The 17,754-nt window shown below is 45.3% G+C and overlaps 1 protein-coding gene across 3 annotated transcripts in view; it reads right to left on the reverse strand.

Annotated features, from left to right (window-relative positions):
- Nucleotides 1-599: 599 nt before the first annotated feature.
- The window catches only part of LOC102068110 (transmembrane protein 132B), a 212,072-nt gene continuing 194,917 nt past the window's right edge, over nt 600-17,754 (reverse strand). For all 3 annotated transcript variants that reach the window (XM_074554626.1, XM_074554627.1, XM_074554628.1), the window contains 4 exons: nt 16,733-16,938; nt 9,480-9,753; nt 7,897-8,088; nt 600-6,711 (listed from right to left, as the gene is read on the reverse strand). In XM_074554626.1, the coding sequence (XP_074410727.1) occupies nt 5,557-6,711; nt 7,897-8,088; nt 9,480-9,753; nt 16,733-16,938 (1,827 nt within the window). In that variant the 3' untranslated portion in view covers nt 600-5,556. The remainder of the gene's footprint in view (nt 6,712-7,896; nt 8,089-9,479; nt 9,754-16,732; nt 16,939-17,754) is intronic.

Raw genomic sequence — 17,754 nt, forward strand, 5'->3', positions numbered from 1 at the left:
ACTCCAGAATTTTGAGGCTCTTGGAGTCTAAAGGGAGCTTCAGAGGATTCAGAGGACTGAATACAACTTCTGTGGTGGTTCCCACTGGAGAGCTCAAGGACAGGTTTGGTTTGTGCCTTTTTCCCTTAAATCTGAATGTGCTCTTTGCAAGGCTCTGCTCATGTGGGAGGCTCACTCCTGGGGCAGGGGACAAACCCTGGGCTGGGCAATGCAGGGATTTGTGCTGCTTTGGGGAAGGGGAAATGAGAAATCCTCACTGCTGGTTCTGCTCACCTGGCAGGGGCACATCACCCTCAGCCCAGCCAGCAGCTCACCCTGACCAGCACCAACACCAAATGGTTTTTAAAAAAAAAACAACCACATGAACATTTTTTTTATTTCTCCAGCAAAATCTGTGTCTTTCAGTCTTTCATTTGCTTCTCTTCTGAAGACTCAAGTCTTTATTTCAGACATCTGCCTATAGAAAATAAGTATTTTTTTAAAGGGCACATTAAAAGATGAAAACTGAAGCTTGAATAACTTAATCAGCATACAAATTACACAGATATAAAAGTTCTGTTTCATTGTCTTAACTTACAGTTTATTTTGTACAGAATTCATTATGTTATACATCTAAGACTTATTATATTGTATAAATATCTGGGGTGTGATGTATATACATTTCCAGTGTTATCATTCAGCAGTTAATGTATGCAGTTCACAATACACTCCCGTGTATTTCAATGTAGTGCACATGATTTATAATCCATAGAAGAGCACATCTGCTTGGAAAAATCTGCATTTCCTTGGAGGGGTTTTCACCCCACCTTGCCAGACAAGGGTCTCTCCGTTCTCTGATGGACTCTTTGCACTGTCTATGGCTGTAAGGTCTGCTTGTACATTCCCCAGGATGAGTTAAGGACCAGCAGCTCCAAACATGAACGTGGGGGGGTTGGACAGGGGGGCGAGAGTGGGGCAGGGTCCCTAAGGGGTCCCTAAGGGTGGGGAGGGGCACAGGGAGCCCCAAGAGTGGGGCAGGGACCCAAAGGGGTCCCTAAGGGAGGGGAAGGGCACAGGGAGCCCCAAGAGTGGGGCAGGGTCTCTAAGGGGTGAAGAAGGGACACAGGGAGCCCCAAAGGTCCCTATGGGGTGGGGAGGGGGCACAGGGAGACCCAAGAATTGGACAAGGTCCTTAAGGGGTCCCTAAGGGAGGGGAAGGACACAGGGAGCCCCAAGAGTGGGGCAGGGACCCAAAGGGGTCCCTAAGGGTGGGGAAGGGACACAGGGAGCCCCAAGAGTGGGGCAGGGTCTCTAAGGGGTCCCTTGGACATGGGGAAGGGGCACAGGGAGCCCCAAGAACTGGCAGGGACCCTAAGGATGGGGAGGGGGCACAGGGAGCCCTTGCTGGGCACTGTGGGGTGAAGGAAACCAAAGGTTCTGCCCATGGGAACTGGCAGCTCTCCCTTCCCTGTCCTGGGCACACCCTGTCCCTGCTGCCCTGGCCGGGCTGGGGGCTGCCAGCAGCTTTGTTTTCAAAGTTTGCAGCTCCCCGTGTGCCATTAACCCCTCTGTGCCCACAGGGCTGCTCTGGGCTCTCCTGTGGGATGTTCTCACACACCCTGAGGGCAGCAAAGCCCTCTGTGCACCCCCAGCAGTCAGAGATGGCGTTGGTTTGGTATTTTTGAATCACAGGTATTGCTTCCCTAGGCACCTACTGAAGCAGCATTCTAACTCATCTGCTCCTATTTGCAGACAATTCTACTTTCCTGCACACGTACTTACATACATACATTTTGTGCCTTTTGATCACTTGGCTACCATTGCTTTGTTGTCTCAAAAGCAGAGACTCTTTCATCAATGTGTAAATGCTGTTCAGTTAACAGCAAAGTGGAATATTATATATTCCATAAATAAAATATTGTATTTAACAGCAACACTGAAAAATATTTAGGTGAGTGGGAAAATTGGGGGGGAGGAGATGTTTAAAATAATTTAAAATTGAATTTGCTTAAATTTATAGAGTATGCCATAATTTTGAAATTAAAATTTGAGATAATTTAAAAGGAAATTATCAACTCAGAGCTGTTTTGCATCAGATACATTCATGTTGAATAGATTTTCCTTTCATCTTACAAGAAGTAGCATAAAGGCTCAAACCAGGATAAAATAACTCCACTTTATTGGTGTTATCCCAGTTTTACTGAAAATAGAGAGTTCTCTCTTCCCACTTCTTCTCTCTTTTTCTGTATTGCTTTTTTTCCATGGTTGTATTGCCATTTTCCATGTAACAGCTTTCATGTGATGACATGTGATGGAAAAGAAAAAGAAAATTTATGAACCTGCAGACCTTTCTTTTTGTCTCCCTATTGCAAGATTTGAGGATTGGGGTCTTTTTGGGGACAGCTGTCCCCAGTTCCAGTGTTTAACTGGTTCCCAGTTCCACTGTTTAACTGGTTCCCAATTCCACTGTTTAACTGGTTCCCAGTTCCAGTGTTTAACTGGTTCCCAGCAGCAGCTGTGCTCGTCCCTGATGGGCAGGAATTGTCATTTAGCTAGGGCAGAGGAGGACACCACTCTGTGGCTCTAAAAGCAGCCCAAATTGAGCCAAATTTGCAGTCCAAACCCCCCGAGGAGCTGCCCCTCAGTGGCACATGGAACACAGCCCCAGGCACCTGTGACCTCCTGCCCCAGTGGGTTTGGGGTCAGCCACACCCAGGAGCACCAGGAAAGTTCTGGAAAGGCCACAGGTGTCCCCTGGTGGCTCTGGCCCCTCCCTGAGTGCCCAGGCACGAGGGACAGCCAGGGACTGGGCATCAGGGACACCCTAGGGTGTCAGCAGAAGCCCCTGAACTTTGGGATCCTCCAAGGGATTCTCCAGCTGAGAGATGGAGCCTCAGCAGGTCTGGAAGGAAAGGTTTCCATGAGGAAATGGAACCCAAAACAGGAGTGGAAGGAAAGGTTTCCATAAGGAAACAGAACCCAAAGCAGGAGTTGAAAGAAATATTTCCATAAGGTAATGGGACCCAAAGCAGGAGTGGAAGGAAAGGTTCCCATGAGGAAATGGAACCCAAAACAGGGCTGGAAGGAAAGGTTTCCATGAGGAAATGGAACCCAAAACAGGGCTGGAAGGAAAGGTTTCCATGAGGAAATGGAACCCAAAACAGGGCTGGAAGGAAAGGTTTCCATGAGGAAATGGAAACTCAGCAGGGCTGGAAGGAAAGGTTTCCATGAGAAGCCTCAGTGGGAGAGGAAGGAAAGGTTTCCATGAGGAGATGGAATCCAAAACAGGGCTGGAAGGAAAGGTTTCCATGAGGAAATAGAACCTCAGCAGGGCTGGAAGGAAAGGTTTCTATGAGGAGCCTCACAGAAATGGAAGGAAAGGTTCCCATGAGGAAATGGAGCCTCAGTGGGAATGGAAGGAAAGGTTTCCATGAGGAAATGGAGCCTCAGAGGGAGTGGAAGGAAAGGTTCCTATGAGGAAACAGCTCTCTCTGAGGCCACGGCCTCGTGGCTGAGGGAGGCTTTGCTCTTTGGGCTCTTTGCCCTCTGCACCTGCCAGCAGAGCTTGGCTCCTCTGATTCCAAGAGTCAATCAATCTGTGGTCAGTTTGGGTCAGTATATTGGGCAAACAATAGTAAATAGGGGTTTTTGTTCTGCTCTCTGGTTGGGCCAAATAATGCATTGGAAAGAGAAGTTAGATTCTATAAAGGGGTTTTTATGTTGTTAGTGATAAGGATCATTGTAGGAATTCATCTTTCCTTATTTCCTGGATCACTGAAAGGGGAGAGAACATTTGTTAAACAACCCAAGACTTCATCTGACGCACAAGTGCTGAATCCCTTATGAAACAGAAGCATATCTGTGCTCTATTATTTTCTCTCCTCAAAATTAGATTACAACAGATGCCATCTCCTCCCTGTGCAGTTCAGTGCCAGCAAAAGCAAGTCTCTAATCACTTATATAAGCCTGGTGTCCTCACTTCTAGTCTCAGTGTTAAAATTCCTGTATTTTGCAGCAGTTACATTAAATATGTTCCCAGTTGTGGTTAGGACCCAAATGCAGAATTTCCTACAATTTTCTGTTTTTTATATAAATTCAAATCTTGCTTTGATCTGCCTAAAGGATGAGAGCTCCAGTATGTAAGGCAGTTGGAATTTGGCCCGTGGTTATTGCACAGGATCCATCACAAGAACATGTGATTTATTTGGGGGGTTTAAGTATTCTGTAGATTCAGGTTTTTCCTCACTGTAATTTTCAATTTATCTCAGCCATCCTTCAGTAAAAAAATAGATGTGATGCATATGAAATGGCAGCTTTGTTTTCCTTGATAAAATTGGGTAGTCCCTTGTGTGGCTGCAGTCCCAATGTGTCTTTTCTTCCCTTTTTTATGGAAATGGTGTAAAGTTTTTCTCTTTAATGGCTTCATGGCCAGGGATGTTTAGACAAGGCTGCTGAGCATGAACTTCTCTGGCCTGCTGAACTCTATCCCCAATGGATTCATTAGCACAGAGAAACAGTGACTCCAAGCTTTGCTCATTTCCTAGGAAATTTTCCTTCCCACTTTATGCATTCCAGTGCCACGTTTGACTTTCCCACTCAGATAATAACAGGTATTGTCAGCCAAGCTACTGTTTCAGCAAAGCATTTCCCTTTGAAGGATGTGCTGGGTTTTTTTACAGGTTATTTTTTCATATTAGCAATGACAAAAGTGAACCCAGGGCTACTCCTTGATTTTTATTTTCCAGGGTTTATTATTATATTTACAGTTCCCTGTAAGAAGACACAACCCTTTCCCAGTAAGAGTTCTAATTCCTTTCTATGTTTCAAATACTAACGACCCATATGGAAAGGAGGAAGATAATCAGTGATGAAGGAGGTATCTCTGGGGGCTGAAGCAGATGAATAAAAAACTCAAATCATTATAAATATTACTGTACTACACTTTGGTACAACTGAAAAAAAAAAAAAAACCAAACCCCTTCAAAGAAAATATTTAATGTTCCCTAAGTCAAATAAAATTCACAAACAATATAAGAAGAAATTAACCACATGGGGTTTTTTATATCTGTAAAAAATAATAAGACTACTTGGCTGCATTGCACATAGGCAATAAAATGAGATTCATTCCAATCCCTTTTTCCATGAGCCTCCTCTCAGGCTGTGAGCAAGAAATGTCCACTGTGCTTTACAAAGGACGACGACTAGAAAAAATCAATGCAAACAAACATCCCTTTCTTTTCTGATTGACCATTTCTCATGAGAGATGACCAACAAATGGAGTCTCCTCTGAGTCTGAGCGCAGGTGGATCAGCGTTTTGCTAGAACCAGGCAGTACACAGCAACAGCCATCGTGTGTGACACCTCCAACACCTACAGGGAGCTGCTTTAGGGGCACATCCTGGTTTGTGGTGAAACAGGATTAACTCAGCCAGCCTCTTGGACCTGCTCTCTGCCATCAGGTTATCATCTCAGGACCTCCAGGGTTGGGCTGTCTTGTTCCTATTGCTGACTGGACTGACTGCTCCACCATCCATAAACAGAAGGCATAAAGGTGATTACAAACATAAGAAAGTAGTTTTACATATTGTCTTGCAGTCTTTCCATATAGTCCCTAAGTTCCTTGGAATCACCAAGATTCATATCTTGGCATACCCATTTAATATTATCATCACTGTCAAATAGAATTGAGTTGGTGTAGGGGCCTCCATCCTCTGGCAGTATTGTTGTATATGAAGTGAACTTTACTCGCTTCTGCTTTGGCCCAGAAGGATTTATAGGTTCACTTTTAACTTCTTTTTCACAAAGGTACTCAGAAGATCTGAGGATATGATTATGAAGAGTCTTCTGAGAGCTCCCATTAAGGAGAAAGTTGCTTTCTTCAAACTGCATCCCTCTGTCAATCATGGTAGTGCACTCCTCCGATGGGAGCGAAATGTCCACTGGGTTTTCCAGGAGCTCCACCTCATTGCCAAGCCAGACCCAGTCATGGGAATGGGGGATGTTGCCTTGCTCACTCACAGCAAACCTTTTGTGCCTGTACTTCCAAGCAAATGCCACGCAGTTAATCAGAAACACCAAGATTGCCAAGCAGAAAACACAGAGCAGCGCGTACATGCCAATCTCCAGGTCTGTCAATCCTCTGGAAGTCAATGAGAGGTCACTGGGATTGCTTTCTCCTGGTATTTCTACCTGGGCAGGGAAACCTGTGAAGGCAGTTGGGTTGTTTTGAAGCTGGCCATCCTCCAGGGACTCCTGATCAATGGGAGAGATGAAAGTTGTGCTTTTGTTTGCATTGTCCTCAGGACCGGACACGTCCTCGTGGTTTTTGGACCAGTCTTGTGCTGTCCTCTCTTGCTCTGCAGCTTTCTCTATGGCATTGCTGGCATGGCTTTTAAAATCTTTCTCCACATCATCGATGTCGTTGGTGCTCCCTTTCTGGTCCGAATCCTTCTGACCAAACTTCACCTTGACGTTTCCTTTCCCCATGGCCAGAACGCTCTTGCGCTTGGTCTTCTGGCAGGGCTCGCTGATCACCATCTCAATTTTGATCAGGGGCCCCTGCCCGTCCCCTTCTGCCACCACCACGGGCCAGAGGGACTGCAGGCTCTGGTGTGAGGACACCACCATCTCATCCAGGGAGGTGATGGCCATGGAGAAGTCCTTGGAGTCGTAGATGTCCAAGGGCGTCACCGCCCCGTCACTGAACAGAACCCAAGCACTCACCACAGCCTCCTGGTGGGACAGGATGGGGAAAACAGGTGAGAGAGAGAGCACAAATCAGACACTGTTGGTAAAGTCTGAAAAGAATACAGAGTTTAACTTCAGGGTTTGTTTTTGGTTTTTTTTTTAAAGAAAATGGAAATGTCTACTCTGCTGCTCATTTTCTTGCAGGCTCGTGTTCTCTAGACCACTGAGGCATTTACCTCACCTTCAGGAACTATCAAAGAAACACTCATGTAAATTTAATACAAATGCTGGAAAAAAACAATTGACGATTCTTTTCTCTCAGTCTGAAGAGAGAAGCCTCTTTTGAATGCCGGAGCCTTATGATGAAAATAATCATATTTCCAACATCACGGTCAATTAGGTTTGTAAAGGACCATAATGGGGAATTTCTGTAATGCTGCAGTTCCAGGGCCTCATGGAATGCAATGAGCAGGGCTGGAATGTGTCGGGCCAGCGAGCCCATGCAGCCCATGGAACAAACTGGGAGGAGAACACATCTCAGTGCAGTACTTTATATTTCTGTCATGCTTTCAAATATGCAGGACTTGCAATATGCAAAAGGGATTGTGGTCTTTCCTGGGAACTGTAGAAACACTCATAAAAAACCACCATTTTTATGTTTGACCAAACCAATTTGTCTTCTTGCTGCGAACTGCTAGTGGAAAAAATATAGTTACACTTTCTGCACTGATGTATAACCTCAGTTCTATGGAATCTATTAAAAACCACATCCAGAATTTGTTCTGTGGTCTCATTAAAAGCTATTTAATTCCTCCGATTATATGGTTCAAAGTAAGCACAAACTCATCAGTTTTCAGCACTGCAGGTCATGAAAACTTCTGCACCTGCAGCCAGAGGTCGTTTTGGCTGAGCTGACTTTGTGAGACAATTAAGGACTGGCATTCCAGCCCTGCTTGCACAGCTAGGCTGCATTTCCCCACAGAAAAGGAGATTTTTGTGGCACATCCATGTTTGTTTGGCACTGTGCATCCCTTTCCCTGTGCTGTGAGCTCCCCAGAGCAGCTCTGGAGAGTGCAGGGGTCACTGTGCAGGGGTCAGGAAGATGAACAACCTTTTTTACTGCTTTTCAGAACCATATATTCATTATATTTCCTGCCTACAATTAACAGCAAATTCCTCTGCCAGAGCAGAAGGAGCATGAAATGAATGGATGCATTTTGTGGGGCGTACCTGTTTGGGAGTGCGCAGGATGTCGTGGGCAGAGGTGGTGGCAAGGACGGCTCTCTTGCTGCCTTTGCTGCTCTGAAAGGACACGGACAGGCCTGACACCAGCTGCACCCCCAGGTCAGCAATGGTCACCCTGTCATCCAGAACTATCACTGTCTTCTCTGCCAGGATGGAATCCGAGAGAGGGGACAGCACCTGGCAGGAGAGAGGAAATGCCCTGCATGAAACAGCAATGAAGTGCTTCAAAGCCAGGCTGGCCTCTGACCAGCACACCACATTAATCCTGGGTTGGTCATGTCCATGCCTAAGCCAGAGCTGATGTTTCCCCCAAGATATTACACTCATTTGCTGTTAACTTGCTTTATCTAAAAAAATAATTTAATAAAACAACAAATCACTTCAAAATTGCAGCTTGATCTCGACAAAATATATATGATATAAAATTAATTAAATGGATCTTTGGGGTTTTTTGAAAGTCATTTTTGTGGGGTCTATAAAACTCCCTGTTAATGCAGTGCAGGCCAGGACAGAGTGTAAGACACTGATTAACACAAACTCAGTGAGGGGATAAATAAGTGCTCAAAGCCTGGCTGATGGGAACTTGGCCTGTTGCCTTTCCAGGGGCACACGACCTGAATGAAATGAAAGTGAGACTTGCAAAAGAACTTTGGAAATCCCACTGGGTGCCTGCCTGCATTTTTCAATGCCAAAACACTCCTGCCAGTTGCTCTAAGACCTTGTTTCCAGCATGCTCAGAAAGAGACTCATCTTTATCCTGGTGACAGAAACAGCTGCTTTGAGCCCAGAATAGTTGAGGTGTGATTTGTCTAATCCAACACGAGAAACCTGCAGCACAGCTCCCTGCTCTGGAGCTCCCTGCTCTTTTAGGGTCACTGGAGAGGAAGAGACATTTTAAGGGCAGAAATCCCTTGACCTCTCTATCCCATTTATCTCAGATTGAAGGGAGCTGAGCCCTAAAATCCCTGTGTTGACTCCAGAGTGTGACCAGAACATTGCAGGTGTTTGCAGCCCCTGAGAAGAGCCCCCGGGCCTCCATTCATTTATTTTGATTAAGGAAGGTGCATGAATTTGGGCAGAGGTTAGGTGGGGAACATGAACACCCCAAAAGGCATCTGAAGATTATTTTTGTGTCCATGGTTTGTGATTGGTTTTGTGAACATAAAAGAACTAATTTTTCAGAAATGTTCAAGGACGTAAAAGCGCACATAGATATTTGGTACAATTTCCCCACAGTTGTGCTCATATGTCCCAGTGAAGTGAGAAGGAGCTGGCTGTGTGCCTCATGTCCCCTCTTTCACCAGCCAGAGAAATCCCCGTGTGTTCCAGTCACACTAAGATGGACAAATCCATACAAAAGCTTCACCTAAGGGCATTTTATGGAAGTAACATACAGCCACAATGAAAACCTGCTCAAACTTCCTTTTCCGTTTAGCACACCCATTTTTCCAGCTTCTTTTTTTATTATTATTTTTCCCCTGTGATCAGTGACTTTGCCAGCCCAGCCCCGAGCCCTGGCAGCCCAGGTGTGTGTGAGGCTGAGTCCCTGTGGGCTGCAGGGGCTGTACCTGCACCGTGGTGATGCCTTGCTCTCGCCCAGCCAGCACCCGGCCCTCCTGCAGCTTGGCCACCTTGGGCTCCTCCACCTTCATGAAATCGGCCACCAGGTCCGTGATGTCGAACTGCCACTCCGAGCCCAGCAGGTAGGTCAGGTGGCCCCCCAGCTCCGAGGACTCGGCCACAAACTGCGTCAGGACCCTCACCAGGGCGTGCTGGTACTGCAGGGTGCAGCCTTTGCCCTTCTTCTCGTCATCCTCCTCATCCTCGCTGTCCCGCGTGGGCCTGTGAACACAGCCAGCTTGGTCAGACCCGCCCGCCCTGCAGAGCTCCAGCTGCACCTCCTCTGGGGACGTGGCAAAGGGAAGTGATTCCCACAAAGCTGGAGAAGCTTAGAGCCAGGCAGAGCAGAGGAACTCAGAGCTAGCTGCAGCTGCAAGGTCTGAAGGCAGAACAAGTTACAGTGGGATAAAAGCAAGGACATAAAACAATAGCTTGAGTTTTAGGCTAAGATAGACTTCAAGACTGCAGAAAAATAGACAGACTTTAAGACTGCTTAAGATAGACTTTAAGACTTCTTTACAAGATAGCAGAAGGTTTTAAGCTCAATGATGAAGTATTGCGTACTGTTAACAGAAAGCAGACAAGGCAGCATTGTGTGCAGCAGGTGTTGGTGTGCTTTCAGTGACTGGCTAGAACAGCTGTAACTTTAGCAATATGCTATCAGCTAAGAAGTTTTCACAATGCTCTGTCACAAAAAAATCTTTAGCTGCTGTTAACAGAACATTTGGGCTCCCCCTCAAGGCAGGGTGACTCAGATTACACGGTGCAGGACACCTGCAGCATTGGACACACTTCCACATTTTCTGTCTGTCCCCCTTTCAAAGTAGAACCTGTGAAATAAAACTGCTTTCCCTGGAGCTCAGAGAAGGCATCACAGTGATTTGTACATGATAGCACTGCTGTCACACCTCAGAGAGTTTTTTGTCTGCTTGAAGACCCAGTTTACCACCAATATTTAATATTTTACATTTTTTCTCTTGTTCATTGCCTGGCACAAACACATGGATCCTCTTATCTCTTCCAAGTCAGGTATTAAGCAGTGGGTGGTCACACTTTTACTCATTATGCCCCCATGCTGTGGATTCATTGCTCAGAAATAATTTCCCTCCCTCCTGTATTTATTGAGCCTGAAGCCACCTCTATATCAAGGGTGGGAAATACAGGATAAGTCTCTCATTTTTCAAAGTATTGCAGGAGGTAGTTTTGTGGTTACTGTGTCCCTTTATCTCCTCCTTTGAAATAGCAGCTATGAAAAACTATTATAAAACAGAATTGCTTTTGTTATAAATTGTTTTATGACAAAGCTGGCAGCCAGTAAGCTGAAAACATATCTAAGAAAAACCCTTGTGCTCTTCAAAATGACTGAAAGTCCCAGTGTTACAGAACCTAATCCACTGGAAATACATTTTCAATGCATCACTTGTTAGCTGAATATTTATATTCAGCCTCAAGTAAATGGTCTGTGGTGCCTCTTGGTTTTGTGTGTATAAAACAAGTGTCCATCATTACCTGCTGAGTGAAACATCATTGAATAACAGTGGAATTGTTAGGGGGAAAGCTACAAAACAGGATTTCTATTTCCCAAAGAAATTAGTCTTAGAGAGTTTGAGTAGCTGGGTATTTCAGGGAAAGTTTCAGTTGTTCTCTCCTTGCCAGCACTGGTGTCAGTCTGGAGTCAGCTCACAGCTGGCAGAACAGCCACAAAGAAAGTTCTGGAAGGGGAATGTTCATTGGGCTTCTGTGGTCCACATCCATCCATGCTGTAAACGAATCCATGAACTCCTTAATGTTCCCACTTTCAATTTATTCCTGTGTTCTGACCCTCTCCAGCTCAGCCAGGCCATAACCCAGCTCTGAACAATCTCAGACTTTGGCAGGACCAAGCTCAGCTCTGGGATTTGGGGATCTGACCCTCTCTCAATAATGCAGGCAGTACCATTAGTGCCTGTGCAGAACTGCAGAAAAATGTGCAAAAGCTGTTCAGGTGAGGAGCATTTGTGGGATGTGGGGCAAAAGAGCACAGAACTGATGGGAACCAGCCCTGTTATGGGAAAGGCGACCCAGAGGCAGCGTGGTGGGGTTGGCAGGAGATGTTCTCATATTCACAGCATCATGTACAACACTCCCTTCCTGCTCCTGTTTGTCCTGCCCAGGGCAGGGCCTGGAACAAGATAATCTGTAAGGTTTCCTTCAACCCAAACAATTCAGTGAGTCGATGTTTTATTCAGATCCAATGGGTTGCTGTTATCTTTATTTATGTGCTTGTTTATTTCTACTTTCACTGTTTAAAACTTTGCACTGCTGGGTTGTCCAAGAGGAAATCTATTCCAAACAACTGGAGGGAACTCTCTTCCAGCCCCAGCTGATAAATATGAGCTGTGGAATGGCCAGAGGGGAGGAATGCTGTCAGGGGCACAGAGGGAGCACTCCTGTCCTTATTTCCAGCACTGGGGCCGTGTGGGCAGCCAGGATTTACCACAACAAAACGATGATTCAAGTCCAGCCCATTCCTTGGGGCATCTTAAATGCAAAAGCTCCATTTCAGCACAAAAACATTCAGAGATGTTGATGTACTTCTGCTCAGAAACAGGTTTTCTGTGGCAGACAAATGTGGAGCACCAGAAAAGCCTCTCCAAAGCCTGGGATGAGCAAGGCATGTTCTTTCAGTGCAGAGAGGGAGGCGTCTGAATTTTCTGTACAAGCTTTGCAAGTCTGCTTTGCCAGGTCTCAACTCAAGATCTTTCTGGTTTTGTTTTATTTTTTAACAAAGGATATAATTTTTCCACTTTAAAACCACAAAATCAAGATTTAGGCAGTAAGTCAGTGTTTGAGATCCAGTGAATTGCACAGTTCCCTTTAAACTCCTCATTAAAGTGTTTTCAGTAAGCTTAAAATCCTTCATTAAGCAGGAAGCTCATTTTCTGCTCAAGACAAGTCCTGGTGAATATAAGCTATTGCTGCATATTGTGCTTTTTTCCCTTGGTCATCTCTGAAAATCTCTCAGAGTCCTCCTTAGCCTATTTCTTGCTGCTTGGCAAACTTGCTTGGAAGGTTTTGTGCTTTTCTGGAGCGAGCCAAGGTTGCCAGAATTACATTTAATTTACATTTCACAGAGGAAAGGCTCTGCCAGGGAGCTGAGCTGAAGCAGCAGCCTGTTCCAAGGGTGCCTGCAAGCACTGATCTAATCAGTGATCTGTCAGCTCCACATTACAGACCTTGTCTCTGAGCAGTTGAAGTGTGTCTCTTTTAATCTGCACCCCTCTCCAACCAGGCATCACATTCTTGGGCCAGATGCTAATTTTCTGTTTAAAAAAAAAAACAACCCTAAAGAAATCAGTTTTGCTGGGTTTAGATTTGAAATACTCATTACAAAGAGTGGTATATTTAAAAAACATTTCCAACATCCCTAATTGAAAAAGAAATCTCTCTCAGATACAAATTACAAACCACTAGAAACTGATTTAGTGGAAGCCACAGAAATAAAGCTGCACATAACTCCACTCACAGTTCAAGAAGAAATGTAATTTGGTACTTTCACAGATCTTGAAAATACAGCCTACCTATTAACAAAAATCTCCAAGGCCTTATCTCCAAAGGACATTAAAGTCAATTAACCAAAGGAGCAAATTTACAGCGTGTTCCAGCTTTGTGCAGACGCTGTTACCCACCAGTGGAATGGTTTGAATCCCGTGTCTCTTAATTTCACAGCTTTACTTCTGAGAGGCAGCACTCCCTGAGGGTTTAACTCAAGCAGTTTCTCCTATCCTGCATTTAACCCAGGCCAGCTTTCCTGCTTTTGTCTCCAGAACTGGACAGGACCAAAGCAGAGCTCAATAAACCCTGTCTGAAGTGAAGCCTGTGCTGGTGGTGTTGGGAGCCTCCTGAAAACAACGTCCTATCCCAGCTGCAAATATTTACTGAAATTAAATTCCAGCTTGTTCTGGGAGACTTTAGCCATGCAACTCCTATTAATGCAAGCTGAAGCCACTCATGCCATGTAAATATGTGTGCACAGAGCTGGTGCAGGAACCTCAAGAACAAGGTAATTATTTTGCAGATGCAGGAAGAATAGAAATAAATGTTCTTGTTAGACTAGCAGAGTCTGCCTGGACCTCTTCTACGCTCTAATATTTGACTTTAATTTAAATATAGACCTGCTGTTTGCTGAGGCTGGGGGTCTGTGCAGCCTGTGCTGGCTCAGGCACCACTCAGGAGCTGATGGTGGAGCTGAATTTCACCTGCCCAGGGAGGCTCCTCCTGTCTGCAGCAGCACTCACTAGAGATCAAGTTCTCCTGCTGAAAATATTAAAGATTTGCCATATATTTGTAGGAGATCTGGTAAATTGTATTGCTGCTCTTACACAGGGCAGAGGAATTGGGGTTTTTTTCCAGTTTTTGGCATAAAAGCAGCCTCTCTTTTCCTTTCTGCTGACAAGTTCCTGCTCCTGCAGTTGTTCAGACCAGCTACAAACCAACACAGTTCAATGTGCAGGGGATATTTGTAAAAGTTTTTAAAGACCCTGCTTTCTTCATGGCTTTGTGGAAATGATCCAAGAAGTCAGGGAGGCAAACATGTCTGTAATCACATGTGTTTTACAATTACAAACATGGCAGGGTTTACGGGGAGCAGCAAGACATTTTACTGGCTGGAGAGCCACCCCTGGGAAGAACAGATGTGATCTGGGGCACATAAACTCTCTGAGGTCTGAAGGAGAGCAGCTGTATCAGAAGAACAGCTATGCTGATGCACAAACGTTTCTTTTGCTAACAGCACCAATAAACACGTTTAAGATTATTGTAAACCCAGCTCTATTTTGCCATCTGGCCCAGGCAGCCACGCTGTGGGAGTGGGAACGAGGCCCTGGGGCAGCCAGAGGAGATGGAAGAACCTCTGGAGGTTGCTGAAGTGTCTGTGCACAATCCCTGTAAAACATTCCATCATTTTGCCTGCTGTATGTTGATGAATGACTTCAAAGCAATGTGCAGCTCCTGCTGAGAGCACAAGCAGTGGTGTGAGGACACCAGCCCTGCAGGACAGGAGCAAAGTGGGAAATTGTTTTGTTTGTGGTTTGAGGTGAGCTACAAGGAGCCACACTGCAATCCTGCCATGACCAGAACAGTGACACAGTTTCAGTGGATTTTTGGGCTAAGTCCAAGGCTGCCAAAGCCGGTTGTCAGGGACTTTGGAAAGAATCCTTGAGTTTCCTTCAAGGACAGATATCAAAAACCTCGTGCAAATTGCCAATATTGGCTCTCACATGAAGGCAAACTTGAAACAACAAAATGCTATGGCCTCACCTGCTGGGAAATGCTTGGATTTGGAGTTTTTGCAAAGATAAAAGCACTCTGCTTACTCTCAAACCCACAGCTCCTGACTGCAGTCCAAATGTCTTGAGTGCTTCAGCTTATCACCAAAAAACTCATAAAAACTCCCCCATGTTTAGGATTTGGGGAAACACATAGGAGGTGGAGGTATAAGCAGATTAAAAAGTAAAGAGAAAAGTCATAATAATAAAAAAGTGCCAAAATGAAAAGCCACTAAATCTCAGGTAAAATCATCCAAATCTAAAAATAAAGGAAATGTAAAAACCTTATGTGCAAAGTAAATGTCAGCATGAGCACAACTAATGCTGGCTCTGAACTATTGATTCAGAATTGCCCTGCAAAGTTAAAAATCCCCATGAATGGTCAATAAAAGGAGAGATCATTTGTTTCCTGTTGGAACCTTTGCTGCTCACGTGGCCATGGACCTTCCAGGGGGATGGCACAGTGTCCACACTTTGGAAAATGCCTGCAGGACGTGGGCCAGCAGCTCCAGAGCAATCCAAGCAGCAGCAAATGCTTTGCACCAAAACTCTGCAAAGCCTGCCAGCCTGCAAGCAGAGCAGACTCTCAGACCATTCTCTTTATTTCAGCTGGCCAAATAAATCAGGAGGAGACACCAGGGGGGAAATTTCCAGTGCTGCCTGTAATGGGTTTAACTTGAGAATGCCCACGACTGCTAAGCAGGGCTGAATGTCTGCTCCTGCAATAAACACCAGCCTAATCCTGCAGCTGTGTGCTCAGCAAAATCCCACTGCTTTCAGCAGGAGCTGTGCCTCAGGGCTGGGACAGCACAGGCAGGAGAGGGAGTTCAGTGAAGATTTAAGCAGTCAGCTTAAATCCACTCATTCCTCACCCAGCACAGCTCTTCCTGCCTTTGTCACTGAAGCAAACACTGCAACTTCCCTTGTGCCAGATTCTCATCACCTCCTCTGCCATAGCCAGAAAAATGCCCACATAATCAAGAGGTCAGTCACTGCCCTTCTCTGGAGCTCGTGATCTGACCACCCTGCAAGTTGTGTGCTACTCCTAGTTTTGTGCCTTTATGAAGTGTTGGGTAGTTCTCCACTGCTGTCTGGGCTCTCCAGGCTCCTCAGGAGCTGAGATGTTCTCCTGGGCACTGGAGAGCTTTAGCTGGAGCTGCCACAGTGTTCAGCACTCCCCTTGCTGCTGCCAGCAAGGCTTTTTCATGGGTGATAAATCTGACCTGGTGTCACGCCTTTTCCCCACTAATATTTTTCAATTTCACCTGAAATCTACCAACACAGGAAGTTCTATCTTGCAAATGATGGTTATTACAGAATGGGCATTTCCAGTAGGGAATGATGGGATCAGAGCTCAGAAGCCCCACTGTCTCTGCTCTACTTTTTCCCTGTCCACTTCTTCCTGGTGGAACATGATCTTCAGTAGGAATTGTTTCTTACTTCATTCAGAGCTGCTAAGTAGTGCAGCAGCCAGGTCTGCACAGACTGAACAACCACCCAAAGCCATGGAATCACAGAGGGTGTGGGTTGGAAGAGACCTGGGTCACCTGGTCCAAGGCAGTGACACCTGAACCCTTCCTTGGCCCTGTTATTTGTCCCAGCAGACAGAACTGAGGTCTGGCAGTGCTGAATGTCTCACACATACACACACAGGGCTGTGTGACACCTACAGGAGATGTCCGGATCCTTCTCCTCAGGAATGTGTGATCCAATGTCCTGAGATTGTGTGGGATTGATTAATGCTCCAGGCAAAGCTCTGCCTTTTAAACTGTCCAGTGTCTGAATGAGGGCTGAGGCAGACTGCAATTTTTAAATGCTCATTCTCAAATGGCTGTGCTGTAAAAGCAGCCCCCCAGGCAAGTGTGAGGAGCTGGCCATGCTGGGGACATACCCACCTTTTGTTGGAGGTGACAGGGATCCTCCAGCCCTTGATCTGGCTGAGCTCGGTGTCGGAGATCTCGATCTGCAGCGGCAGCCGCGGCACCCAGACCGTCACCTCCAGCTGCGTGGTGAAATGCTGGTACGTGAAATTCACTATGGTGTCCACTTTGCTCTTCATCTCCTTGCCATTAACAAAGATGGAGTCACAGCTCTCAGAAACCTTAAAAAAATACATATAAAAAATGAGGAAATGAATAAAAGTTCCTGAGGAAGAACGAGGATGATACATGAGGGCTAAGACAACACTGCAAATCTAAGTCATGCATATTGCATTTCCAGTTCTCTAATTAGAAGCAAACAGTGATAAATGGACCCCAGGGAAAGAGTTGTGCTTTCCTCAAAGGATACTACTCAAACTACAAAAATAATTTAATGATGTTATATAACCTGTGTGAATCTTTTATATTAGGCAAATTAAACCCTTCATGAATCAAACTCCATGTGCATCAACGTTTATGTTTACAACTTGCTTAAAGAACCAGGAAAAATGGGGCCATATGTTAGTAAGAAAAAGACTGACTCAGAACCATAAACCAGAATCTTTTCCCTTTTCCTTGAGCACTGTAATGCTGAAAGACAAAGATCCCCTTATGGCTCATGAGCAGAAGTGCAGCAGAAGCATTATTTTTTAGGACTTCTCAGTAATTGTTTTAACAAAATGTATTCATAGTTGCTCCGTGGCATTCCATGAAACCTCTGCTAAAAGCAGCGTGTGGGCTGTGTTCTACAACTCATCTGCCCTCTTGGCTCCAGGGATCTTCTGGCACAAAATCAAGGTCCTGAGCACAGATCTCATTTATATAAAACCATGATGTAGCAACTAATTCAATCTGCATCCAGGAAGACAGGACTCCTTTGTCAGGGAGGGGTTTCTAATATATTTATAAATATGTGTGTGTGTGGTTTTAGCTATACAAACAGTGTAGTTTTAGATACACAAACACCCAGCCATGTATAACATTAATGTACAATATTC

The sequence above is a fragment of the Zonotrichia albicollis genome, chromosome 18 (genome assembly GCF_047830755.1).
Source record: "Zonotrichia albicollis isolate bZonAlb1 chromosome 18, bZonAlb1.hap1, whole genome shotgun sequence".
Lineage (NCBI taxonomy): Eukaryota > Metazoa > Chordata > Aves > Passeriformes > Passerellidae > Zonotrichia > Zonotrichia albicollis.